This window comes from Spermophilus citellus (genome assembly GCF_964194105.1).
Source record: "Spermophilus citellus genome assembly, chromosome: 2".
Classification (NCBI taxonomy): Eukaryota; Metazoa; Chordata; class Mammalia; order Rodentia; family Sciuridae; genus Spermophilus; species Spermophilus citellus.
This window is the reverse complement of record NC_138183.1, coordinates 237,167,321-237,180,441: the sequence shown is the minus strand read 5'-3', so window position 1 is coordinate 237,180,441 and position 13,121 is coordinate 237,167,321. Positions and strand designations below refer to the sequence as shown.

Sequence of the window (13,121 nt, the reverse complement as noted above, 5' to 3'; positions counted from 1 at the left end):
ATTCCGTGGAGGAGGGGCCACAACCTTCAGGGAAGAGAAGGGCTTCCTCCCCTGGGTACCGCACCCAAGGGCTGGCCACAGGCCCAGGCCACTTCTCTTTGTTGGGTACAAGGGGATGGTAACAGCCTTTGTTTTCGTGGCTACCTTCCTCTCCTTTCCAGGAGATCTGAGCGACAGCTGAAGGCCCCTTTCTGGGCTGGGAGCCATCGCCCACTCCATGTTCTCCATGGTTTCCCTTATTTATTATTTTTTTTTTTTAAAGAGAGAGAGAGAGAGGAGAGAGGAGAGAGAGAGAGAGAGAGAGAGAGAGAGAGAGAGAATTTTTTAATATTTATTTTTTAGTTTTCGGCGGACACAACATCTTTGTTGGTATGTGGTGCTGAGGATCGAACTCGGGCCGCACGCATGCCAGGCGAGCGCGCTACCAGTTGAGCCACATCCCCAGCCCTCCATGGTTTCCCTTATGAAACCTGGACAGCAGGATTGGGTGACACAAAGTCACAAGGTGGGAGTGAGGCAAGGAGGGGAGAAGAAGGGCTGGCTGCCTCAGATGCTTGGGGGCTGGGCCAGGATTCTAACTGAGCTCCTTAAGGAAATGTCCCCAGTCTCTTCTCCTTCATGTCCTGGGGCCTTGTCTCAGGGCCTGGCCCCTGCCAGGTCTGGGACAGAGGCATGTGGAATGAGCAGGAGAAACTGACTCATCCTTTTAGCACCTCTTCTCCAGCCGTCCTCCTGTGGCCCCCAGAACTCATTTGAAGGCACTCATTAGTATCGCTGGCTCCCCACTGCCAATAGCCCCCCAGCTATTTCCTATGTTGTCTATTTTATTTGACAAAAACATACCTCACTCAGCCACTGCATGCCTCTAAATTTTCTACAAATATTGATCTATTCATCCTATAAAATTAATTAATGGTTATCCCTATTACCCGTGTCCTCCGATTATGGGTAAGAAAACTGAGGCACAGGCACACGGTGGTTAAGTGACCTGCTAGAGGCCACACAGCTAGAGGCAGCAGAGCTGGGGTGTGAACCCTACAGTGTGCTCCAAGGTCCAGACCTCTACCTCTAAACGCTTTTGTCACACGGTACATGCCTCTATGCTTAGCACCTGAAATCTCTATACTGGAATATGAGTCTGCTCTTCTGCTTACTGAACTTTGCCTCTTCTTTCCCTCTCATCTTGTAAGAGCTGGCTCAGATATTGGATCTGCCAGAAAGTTCTCCCCTCTCCCAGGGGGTTAGCTGCTCCCACGCCCTCTCTCAGTTATTCTGGGCCAGCAGTCCTGGTTTGGGAGTCTGTACCCCCACAAGACGGCGAGCCCCAGAGATATCGTACTGCTAGTAATTGCATCCCCAGGGTGTAGAAGTGCCGGGTGTGGCCTGAGAGTGAAGTGAGGGAAAGTGAACGGTCCCCACAGCCTCGTGGATCAGGGCTGGAGGGCCTCCTCCTGAGGTGTTCCTGCTAGCACTAGGTAGACAGGCTGCTGGTCTGGGCGGAGTCCTGTGTCCTGAAGACAGCACTGAAAGTGATCCCTCAAGGGAAGGCCAGTATGTCTCCCTCTGAGTCTCCCAACTGGGCCCCTTTGTTACAGCACCCCAACCCCCACTCGTCTCTGGTGACTAGTTCCCTCGCCTCACCTTCTCCTGTGTCTGCACAAGCTCCATTCCCCATCTGCTAGGCAAAACATCCCCCCTCACCCCTCATTCAAGATTTAACGTCCCCCCAACCTTCTGAAACCTCAGGCCCAGCCCTAGGCACCCAAGGCAGCCCCTGCTGTTCCCGCTTTGTGACTTTCTGTCACCCAATCCTGCTGTTTGCGTCTCATAAAGAAAGCCATGGAGAATCGGAGTGGGCAGTGGCTCCCATCCCAAAGGGGCCTCCCTCACTACCTGGAAGATTGTAGCTCAGCTATCAGCACCCAGGGTACACTTTCTCTCCAGGAGTCCACGCAATCCAGAGTTTGGATTAGGAACTGTGCCTAAACGCCGAGCCACAGGCAACTCAGGTCTTCAATGTGGATTTGGAAACAGGTCCAGAGGGGTTCTGAGGCTAACCAGCACCACCTCAGGCTAAGCCTCTTCATCTGTGTGGGCCTCACTCTCCTCTGATAAACCACATGAATGCCTACCTTGTTCTCCTCACAGGACTGCTGTATGCTTGAAAGAGAAAGTGTTGTCATGGTAACCGTTTCCTCAGTTTACCAGAAGTTTAAAGGAACTATGTCCCCAGAGGCCTATACACAGGACCACCACTTTGGAACTCACTTTGGCAACATCTGTCTAAGCTAAAGACACACATGCCAGTAACCAAGCACTGTGGGCGGACTACATAAGGAGCAGGGTGCCAGATGGCCTCTGGAGGATTACCCGCAGGGGTGCCTACTGCAAACCTCCTGAATGTCCAACAGAAGACGACAAGGAAGTAAGCGGCAGGGTAAGCCCGGTTCCCTTGAGCTTGGGTCTTAGATGGGCAAATCTCTAAAACAATGGCCGGGGAGAAACAAATTTAGAATATGTCCAGGAAATTATTTAAATCAAGGTGAAAACCTTGATAATTGCAAACAGTACTATATGTTGGTAGAGATGCACACTGACTAGACACACTTTAAGAACAGGAACAGAACAACAAACACCCAAATGAGGCTTCTGGTTTCCTCTGGGGAAGACTCTTGGCCTCTATCTCTACCTAAAGCTAATAGGGTGGAATGGTTAGATTTGACCAAGATAAGCAGTGGGCAGTTCATTATTCTGTACAGTATTCTAACTGCAAAATATTTAATGCTTTAAAAAGGGTTCTTAAATAATCTTTTTTTTTAATTTTTAATATTTATTTTTTAGTTCTCGGCGGACACAACATCTTTGTTGGTATGTGGTGCTGAGGATTGAACCCGGGCCGCACGCATGCCAGGCGAGCGCGCTACTGCTTGAGCCACATCCCCAGCCCCTTAAATAATCTCTTAAAAGGACTCTCAGAGGGAGATCAGCTCCCTGGGTTGCCTTGGTCTCCCCCACCAGCTAGTTTCAATGGTGTGTCACTGTCTCATAACAGGCAGACAGGAAGGCAGGTCTCCCCCTAAGGGATGCCTTCCAGAGGTGGGTGGGCAGTGGCAGGTTGTGTCAGTGGGGCGTCTGTGTGGGTGGGGGAGCAGGAACCAGCTTGCCCCCTTTCATAACCACCCCCGCCTCTCTCTGTAAAATGTCAGCAAGTTGGGGAAGGGGGGCGGAGAGACAGCAAGCTGTTAACCCACAAGATGCTGGGGCGTGGGTGGTGCAGGCCCGGGCTCCCAGACAGCTATTTTGGCTTGTGCTGCTGGGGCTCAGCCCTGGCAGAGGAGAGGCCTCTCTAGGGGAGCTTTGCACTGGTGTCTGCCAGGAGCAACGGGGAGCAGGTGACAGTAGAGGGAGAAGGTGCTGGGTATAAATGTTGCCCAATGTCTCCCCACCATCGGCCACCCACTGACCCAAGGGGGTTTTCAGGGGTGCCTCTGAACTTACCCTTTGGGCCTTCTGCCCTCTGTACCTACCAAGCAGGATAAAAGGTCACAGATGTGCCCCTCCACTTCAGATCCAGCCAGGGACAACCGGCTTCCAGCCCCAAGCTCCTACCTAGGATCTCTACAGCCCAACCTCTGCCTCCTGAAGCTAGGGATCTTGGTGGCAGTCCTGCCCTGGAATCCAGGAACAGATCAACTCAGGGTCTCACACTGCTTCCACGTGAGGCAAACTACTTCTCACTAAACCCCATGAAGCATTCAAACTCCTTCTTAGGCTCTACCAATTGAGGGATGGAAAACACAAGAAAAGAGTGTTAATAAGTAGGGCAGCCGAGTGTTGTGGAAGACCCTAAGGCTGGCTCCAGTGTGAGCTTCAAGATCCTGGGCCAGAGCCAGGCCCAGTGGTGCCCGCCTGTAATCCCAGTGATTTAGGAGGCTGAGACTAGATTGGACAACTTAGAGAGACCCTGTCTCAAAATAAAAAACAAAATAAAAAACAAAAGTTCCTGGCCAGATTGGACAACTTAGAGAGACCCTGTCTCAAAATAAAAAACAAAAGGGCTGAGGATGCTGGGGATGTGGCTCAATAGTCAAGCACCTCTGGGTTCCATCGCCAGCATACACACCCAAAAAGATCCTGGGCTAGCCCCTGACCTCTCCAAGCCTTGGTTTCCTCATCTGTAAAACAGGAGTTAAGACCAACTGTTGTACATTGTGAAGATTTCATGAAACTGATGGGTTTATAAGCTTCTGGCACCTGTTAGTGGCCAGAAAGAGATGAGCTGACAGAACTCACCTGTGTGTGGGGGGTGTTCCTCCCTCAACTCCCAACTTCCCTGCTCAGGAAGAACCCTTGGCCTCACTCAGACCCACTCTCCCACCCCGTTATCTACAGTGTCAGCCTAGGCAAGGGAAAAGAGGAAAGGTGGGAGAATGGTAGCTCCACAAGCCATCTGGTCCCTGCTCCAGGCTACCCTTCTCCCACCATGCTGAGTGCACAGGGGATGGGGGAACAGCACCACAGCCTGATACCCTGAGGGCATCAGGGGACCCCAGATGGAACAGAGGAGGTGGCTGAGAAGAGAAAGAAACAAGTGCTTGGCAGCACCCAGAAGAGTTCGAGGAAGGAGGGGGGCGAGGGTCTGGAAGCAGGTGCAGCTGCTCCCCCTCCTCACACACACACACAGCCCCTCCCTGTGCTGACTTAAGAGGGCTGCTCAGGAGCAGCGGCAGCCTCCAGGACAGTCAAAAGAGGCAGAAGACAGGCTGGAAAGGGCCAGATGAGGATTTCTCAGAAGACAAGCAAGGTTCTGGCATCCTGTGATGTGGCACAAATGAACATGGCCCTGGGAGCTAAGAGACCCATGCTGGAGGCTGGGGGGTGTGGCTCAGGGTGGAGCTTTGCCTAATGCACAAGGCCCGGGGTTCAACCCCCAGTACCCAAGACCAGCACTAGATTCCAGACAACCCCTACCCAGCTGTGAGACCTCAGCTGAGTCAAGGCTACCTGTCTGGGCCTTGATCTTCAGGGACAGGAGGGATGGGGTCAGCGATGGAAGCACACACCTTCTGCCTCACTCTGATTGGCTCCACCGTGGCAGCCAGAATATCAGATACTCACCATCAGGAGATGTCTGTGAGTCCACTCACAGCAAGAGCAAGTGAACTGGCCACAAGAATCTCCTCACCCCTTGTCCTCCCCCAGTGGCAGCTGTTGCCCCCTTGTGTCCCTCCAGTGATACTGCAGAGCAGAAACTCTGCAGAGCAGCTCCAAACTCTTGCCTTTGTGGGGGCAGAAGGGACTCAGGTTCCTGATTCCTTTAGGGACCAGCTCAGCCCAAGTCTCAAGGCCAGATAACCTGACTGACCCCCTCCTCTGCTTGGCTGGTCCGTGAAGATATTGAAGAATTCTGGAGAGGCCTCCAGGAAGATGAGGAGGGCAGGCCTGTCACTCTCTCCCAGTCCCAGCTATCCAGGACCTAGGCTTTCTCTTACCAGAGGTCATTAGTCCTTCCTCTGTCCTTGCCTGAGAGGACACTCACTCTTGTCCTCTCTTGTGCCATTTACAAATCCTGGTGGCTCCACCTCCTGGGATTTAACCTTTTTGGACTATGGCGCATGGACAAAAAAGACAGGAATCACCTATCTCCTCCCTCAATCATCAGGCCAGAGGCTCTGGCCAGGTGGCAGCAGATGGGGACCAGGAGATTCTTATCCTCATTTCCCCACCTGCACAAGCTCCATATTCCAGCACATGGCCTTGTGTGGGGAGTGAACAGTGAGATGGACTCAGCTTGGTCACTGAGGCCCCGTTTTCTTCCCCAAATTGGCTGGAACCCAAGGACTCCAGGGCCTGCCTCCCACAGCCACCTGTGCTGTTCCCAGCATTGGCCTAATTGAGACAACCGCTCAGAGGCTCCCTTTTGCTCCCAGACATCCTGGCACCACAGACAGGGTTCTCTCTCTGAATGCGAGGCATCCCTCAACATGTCCCTCCCCATTCATTGCAAACCAACCCAAACAAGGTCTGCTTCTGCTTAGGCTGCCTGGCGGGCACCCTCTGACTTCAGGACGGTCTTCACTGGGGCCATGCGGCATTGTCTATAAATGAGACCTATTGTCTCAAACTTGTTCAACAGGTGCGTTTCCTGCCCTCTGAGAGCTTATGACTTTGAGCTTAATGAAGGGCAGGAGATGGTAGAGCAGATGCTTAGGCTCCCAGGGGCTCTGTCGGCCAAAGCTCCTTCTGTCTAGATGTGCAAAGTGCTAGGTAATTTCTGATGCCCCTGGGGTGCAAAACCAGCTAATCCACAAACTGTTCGACCTGCCCAGGATCAGGCTGCTGGGATCAAGCCAGAGGATAAGCAAGTCTTCCCTCTCTCCCAGTGGGTCCTAGAGCAGGAGGAGGAGTCAACCTCCCTCCCACTTGTGACTGACCAACCCTCTAGGCCCTTGGAACCTGAATGCAAAGGTCCCGCCCTCCTAACTCAGGGTAGAAGAAAACCGGAAGCTTTGGGATTAGAACAGGCCTACACCTCCTCTTCACTCTCCTCCTCAGGGAGGGGGCTGATGGTTCCCAGCAAGGAGAAGTGAGGCAGGATGGAGCTGGGGGCGGGAAGAATCCATAAGTTGGGGAGGATCACAGCTCAGTTTTGTGTCTCACTGGGCTAAAAAAAGGGAGATGGCAAACTGCTCCCCAGATTCCCAGAAAATGATGCCAGTTGTAGGGGACAGAGATTGGCTTTAAGGAAAAGGCTCTTTAAGTAAGATGCCACAAAGACTGCTCCTTCTGAATGGACCAGAGATGGCAAACCTGTGGCCCATGTGCCATCACACCCCCCTGCCAAACTCATAATAGGCAATAATTGTTTCTGGAACTCCCAGGTGAGCCAAGATACCAGTACAGTGCTCCCAACACAGCTCAAGCAGCCACCAACCTTCTGTTACCCGTGAACCCCCTCCTAGCTGCTGCCCATTCATTTGTCAGACCCCTCAGCCCCAAGGTTTTGAGGTGTGAATGTGGGTGGGATGGGGGAGCAGGATGGGAATCTAAAGAGGATGGTGTCTAAGAAGCAAGAACGACGTTATGAATGAGCATGGAGCCTGGGAGAAGATGGAAGGAAGGTTTCTGAGGATTTTTACTGGTGGCCATCCATCAGCCAACAATGGTAACTGGCCCAGAAAGAAGAATTAAAGAGGGTAGACCCCAGAGCAGGGGCACTATTTTAAACGTCACTCCCCTGCATCAAATCAAGTGAAAGGAGGGAGGTCAGCCCTTGTAGGCACTGATTCTTAGCTTCCAGGCCTGCCAGGGGAAAGCCTCATCCCTCTGGTCTCTGAAGGCCCTGCTGCCCCCAGTGAAGTGCTACCAAGCAATGGATACTCCTTCCAAGCTTCCAAAGGTGCTCTTTGATTTTCTTCTCATTAAGTACCCTGGTTTACCATGCCCAGAGTGATGTAAATCTGTGTTTCTCAAACTTGGGAGCAAGTTTGAGAAACACACCTGGGAAGCTCTTAAAAAAAAAAAAAAAAAAATGCCCAAGCCCTACCTGCATATCCGATGAGCCAGACATGCCAAGGGCAAGATCTAAGAATCCGAGTATTTCTTAAAGCTCCCCATTCCCCTGTGATGTTCTATTTGGAATCCTGGTATACACAGAGAGATGTAGATTTTGGAATCAAACCAACTTGAGTTCAAACACTGTCTCTGCCTCTTCTTGCTATGTGATTCTGGGCAAAGCACCTCTCTCTCTGACCCTGTTTTTTTCATCTATTAAAAAAAAATGAAGAAATAACACCTATCCTGCTTATATTAGGCAATTATATAAAGGTACCTGTCAGTTCTTTGGTTTCTTGTTCTTCCTCCAGAATGTGCCTGAGGCTCATCTCTACTAGCACAAACCTGTGCCCTTCAAAATGGGTACAGCTACAGGTCAGAAGCACCTAACACTTGGTGCCCTGTGGGCAGTGACAGGAAGCCTCTGGTGGAGCCCCTCCCTCCCCCTCCGGAGCCTGTGAACATTAGAGGCTACATCCTGCAGAGCTGGGTGTAAACTGTTCCATCATGCAGGGCTGTGGGTGACAAAACAGAAGTACTGGAAGTCTCACTGCCTGCCCTGTTTTACATGACATTGAAGCCCACATGGCTTTAGGAGAGCCCAGGGAGCTCCATCTGCCAGTGTAAGGATCCAGATTTCTGTGCATAGTGTGTGCTCAGTGACAAAGTGTTAGGTGCAAAGAGCAGGGCCTTGGCTAGAGTAAAGCTGGCAGAGGGCACTGGTCAGCATCATAGTTACACCAACCCACACAACAGAAAACTGCCCAGGTTATTGGTAGATAGTCTACCCTCGGAAGAGACAAGGCAAAGCCCAGGAGGCGCTTAATACCATGAAGCCTGGCAATTGCAGAAAAGAGAGAGGTAGGGTTTGGCCAGAGTCCAAGTGGGCAGAGTCCATTCTGAGGTAGCACTGGGGTCCTTAGCTGATTGGCTATAAGCTCTCTGGCCAGTAGGGTAGGGCCAGGGTCAGACAAGAAAAACTCAGAGAGCCAGGTGGGGTACCCCAGGGGCAGCACCTTCCCTCACCTTACCCTAGAGCTGCGAGGGCAGGCAGCGGAGGGTAGGCAGGACCAGCACACAGCCACCAACTACCTGCACTCAATCTTTCCATACCCTCCCCCAGTTCCCCATCGGTGTCCTGCTCAAAGCTCTGTCACAGGCACAATATGGTGACATTTGGAGTGCTGGGGGGAGGGAGCCTAAGAGAGCTTGAACAGCAAGCACAGACTCCAGACCACAGCCCACTTCATCCCTTTTCCAGCAAGGACTGGAACTGGTAGGGAAAGAGATGACTGCCCACCAGAAGGGCTGGGGTTTCCCTGCTAATTAAGAGCAGAGGTAGAGCAGGTGGCCAGATACCCCGAAACCCAGGGAGAAGCTAAAGATGTTGAGCAACTAAGTCAGTGGCCAGTGCTCTGGGCACAGCCATGTGTCTGACAGTATCAGCGGGGCCACATTCAGCAGATGCCAAACAGAGGTGGCAGGCAAATGGGTCCCACGGACGCGCAAAGGGCAGTGTGATCCCCGCCTCACTTGTGCCAAGAGGCTCGGGGAGGCCCTGTTCTATCAGTGTCCAGAAGGGGTGGGTGACCGGTCATGGGTACCCTGCCTGTTGATGCCCAGGGAGATTCTTTCTCCCCGCCTATGTTTGGGAGTGAGTCCACCCGGTGCTACAGATGAGGCCAGTGTGCCAGCAGGTGCCAGTGCCGGGACGACCGGGACCGCCTGCGCCGGGTGCTGGGGGATGACCCCCATGCCGTGCCAGCGCTAAGACAGACGTGCCAGTGGGAGACACCCCTGGGAGTTAGTTCCGACGTGGCCTGTCCCGCCAGTGGCCGAGCAAAGTGCCGTGGTGCCCGTCCCGCCGCCGCCCCGCTCACCTGTGCCCGAAGAGTCGCAGCCCTGGGAAGCGCCGCTTGCTGTGGCGCCGTGGCGCCTTGTCCGGCTCAGGACAGGCGTCGCGCTCGGAGCCGCTGGACGAGGCGGAGGCCGACTCGGAGTCGCTGCTCCGGGCCTCGGGGCTGCCGTCCCGCGGCTCCATCCGGCCCTAGCCCCGGCCGGCGGCGGGCCTGCGGGAGACGCCCATGCCGGGCCGGCGGCCGGGGCTCAGCACGCCCGCTCCGCGCCGCCCGCCGCAGCCATGGCGCGCGCTCGCTCCGCCCGCCCCGTGCCGCGCGCCCCCGCGCCCCACGCCCAGGTGCCCGGGAAGCGGCCGCCGCTGCCGCTCCAGGAAGTGCCGCCAGCCGCGGCCGCAGGACCCCGCATAGCTGGCCGGGCCGCTGCCTGCCCGCCGCCGAGCACGCCCCCTCGGCCGCGCAGCGGCACCGGGCCCACGGCGCCCTCTGCTGGCCGCAGCCCGCGCCGCAGCCCGCGAGGAGGCCCGGAGGGGCGGAGCAACAGAAGCCCCGCCTCCTCGGCCCCGGGGGCCGGTCAGCCTGGATTGAACAGAAGCTCCTGGCTTGACACACGGCGCGCACTGTGTGCACCCGGGCGTCTTCTGCCTGTAGCTCTCCCGCACCCAAACACCCACACGCTCAAGTGTACACCCGCGAGGGCGGTCGTCACCACCTCCCTTCCCACATCCACAAGGAATATATTGCTTTCTCGCACACTCACACTCTCTGTGCTCACCCAGTTACTCCTACGATCTCCACCCTGACCCCCTTGGCTCTCCCAAATCACACCCACGGAATGAAAGTCACACAACGCTCCCCATGGACACAGAGCAGACACACCTCTCACACACAATTCAGCTCACTCATTACTCAAACCCAGACTTCCCACCCCAGCCTCACACTGGGCAGCCCGGAGTTACTTAATGACCCTCCTGCACACCAACAAAGAACTTCCACGTCTCTCAAGGTCATCCTTCCACGGCTCTTCACAGTGGCCTCCAATCCTGTACTCTGTCTAACACGAATTCCCCCCCCCACAGTGTCCAGTGGCTCCTCTTGATCTCTTACACTGCAGGGGTCACCTGCACACCTCTTACACACTCCATCCAATATCACACTTCAGGACAACAGTTACAGCCTACAAGCTCATCCACTTATTCACCCAAGTAGAGATACACATTTATCTCCTACACACAAATGACCCGCCCAGGACAACTGTTACAGAACTTCATCCCTCTCTCTTCACACAACCCCAAAAATAGACCTCATGGGCACACACAAACACCCCCAAAGGCAGCAGAATTTGTCCTCCAGAAATGAGCAATTGGAACCAGAACAGTCGCCTGTGGGGACACAACCATCACACATGCTTGTTGATCCACAGCTCCGGCGGTGTCTGATGGCCCCACAGGGAGGCTGGGAGGCTGGAGCCCGGCCTTCCACCCCCTTAACCCTGCCACCCTGGTGCCCACACCAGCTGCTCACTGTTTCAGTTTGCACTTCACTCTGCAAAGCCACATCCTGTGTCACCCTCACTTTCACCCATTCCTCTGGGGTTCTGGCATTTTCCAGCCTGAGACAACCACAAATAGCTAAGGCTGGGGGTACTGTGACCTGTGAGCAAGTCTGGGATTTTGAGAAATAGCCAGCACCCTGAAACCCAAACCCCTGTCCTTGCTCCCTTCAAGTTTCCTGTGGGCCTGGTGAAGCTCTGAGCAGGGTGGTGGGGCCCCAGCCCTCCTGTAAGCAACTGGTGCCAGGCTGGCAGAAAAGTCCCCAACTGGCCCGACGCTGGCCTCCTGGGGTACATGTGCTTTCTTTGAGGAAATTTTCCAATGGTACTGACACCAAGCTCCAAAGGAAGAGCCTGGGGCAGCTGGGGACTCCACTGAGTCTGCACAAAGCCCTGTAGCCTGTTCAGAAACCTTTAGCACCAGCACCAAATGCCACACCCCTGTGGACGCTTCTCTCCGCAGCCTTGCCTTGCTCCCTCAGCTCCTAGCCTCCAGGCAGCTCGGCCCTTCACCAAGCTGCCACCCAACAGCCTTGACATCAGAGCTCCCAACACCCTGCCAAGAACCTCTTTGCCCTCTGCTGGGCTCCACAGAGCTGCTGGGGGATAGACAGGTCACCTGGTTTCTGCTACCCTGCCACCCTCCGGGAGATGGAGGTCCCCAGGCCCACTCTCAGGCCACCCTTGTACCTACTGTGCTTGGGGGGCCTCTGCTGGGATCTGTGGCACGTCCCAGGAGCGGTAGCGCCACATCTGCCTCAGTGTCCCCGGCAGCTCCCTTTCTTCTGTCCCCAGCGCCTCAGCGGGGCCCAGAGCTGCGGCCACATTGCAGCCTCCCCCGGCACTGTGGCCAGCCCCCAGCGCGCTCATCCTGCCCGGCGACTCTCTTCCTCTTTCGGCACTTCCTGACCGGGGGGGGCCCTGCTAGAGGCCGCTGGCCGCCCAAGCAGAGGACCACAGGGCTCTTAGGCGCCTTCCGCTGGCTGGGGCAGGACGCTGGCTGGGCAAAGAGCTGCATGGGAGGGCAAGGGGCAGGTGGGGACAAGCCCAGCCCACAGCCAGGAGGAAACTCCAGAATCACCAGGCCTGTCCGGACTCGACTCTGCATCTCGACCCGACCTGGCTTTCCTCTTCACTTGTCTGATTTGTACCACCTGCTCCTGCTGAGGTCTCTCAGTTCACGATGCCCCCTGGTACCCTGGCTGGGGACGTCCAGCCCACAGCAGCTCTCTGTGTACATCAACCATCCAACACAGGGACAGTGATGGTAGTAAAAGCAGCAATGAAGATGTTTGAAATAAGGTAAGATATGAACAGGTAAACTAATGGGCCTCAATTTTCTCATCTGTAAAATGGAATAATAACTCAGACTCATAGAGCACAGATGTGTTAATTAGGAGGTGAAAAGGTTTGCAAATTAATTTATTTGATCAAAACATATTGGCTGCCTTCCAAGCACCAGGCTCTGTATTGGAGAGTATCATGGTAAGCAAGGAAGCTGGGCTCTGTCCTCACAGGGCTCAGAGGTTGGGGGCAGGGGAGATGACCAGGAAACTGACCATCCATGCCTAATACAATGTCAGGTATTGCCATGTGCATTAAAGGGAGCTAAAATGAAGGGGGAGGGGGGAGGGGGCACGCAACACCTCACTCCTCTGAGGCAACATTTGAGAACGGCCCTAAATGAATCAAGAGAGTGCCTCACATGCTGACCTGGGAGAACAGGAGCCAGAGGAATGTGACCAGGGACTGGAAAGATCTCCAGAGCTTAGGCTGTGCTGGAGTTTGAAGACATCATGAGGATTTGGCAAATAAATAGTAATGTGTACACTTACTTGTTATTCCTTCATTTTATTGGGAGGGGACTGGGGTACCAGGATCGAACCCAGTGGTGCTTAACCACTGAGCCACATCCCCAGCCCTTTTTATTTTTTTTGAGAAGTGGTCTCCCTAAGTTGCTTAGGGCCTCCCTAAGTTGCTGAGGCTGGTCTCCAACCTGGGATCCTCCTGCCTCAGCCTCCCGAGTTGCTAGGATTATAGGAGTGTGCCTTGGCACACTCTTTATCCTTAGGGCTTGTTCTGGGGAGGAAATCGTGCTTTCCTCAAACATTCTTTAATCACACTGCTCTATAATTAGTTCTTTAATTGTATATGTGTGT

At 54.4% G+C, this 13,121-nt stretch overlaps 1 protein-coding gene across 8 annotated transcripts in view; it reads right to left on the bottom strand.

Moving 5' to 3' along the window:
- Positions 1-11,847, bottom strand: part of DGKZ (diacylglycerol kinase zeta) — a 32,811-nt gene extending 20,964 nt beyond the window's left edge. For 3 of the 8 annotated variants that reach the window (XM_081279927.1, XM_081279921.1, XM_081279926.1), the window contains exon 1: positions 11,657-11,847. In XM_081279927.1, coding sequence (XP_081136053.1) covers positions 11,657-11,832 — 176 coding nt within the window. In that variant the 5' untranslated portion in view covers positions 11,833-11,847. Of the gene's footprint in view, positions 1-9,434; positions 9,767-11,656 lie in introns of those variants that run through there. The other 5 variants (XM_081279930.1, XM_081279922.1, XM_081279923.1 and 2 more) reach the window with 3 other exon arrangements.
- Between the last annotated feature and the right edge of the window lie 1,274 nt (positions 11,848-13,121).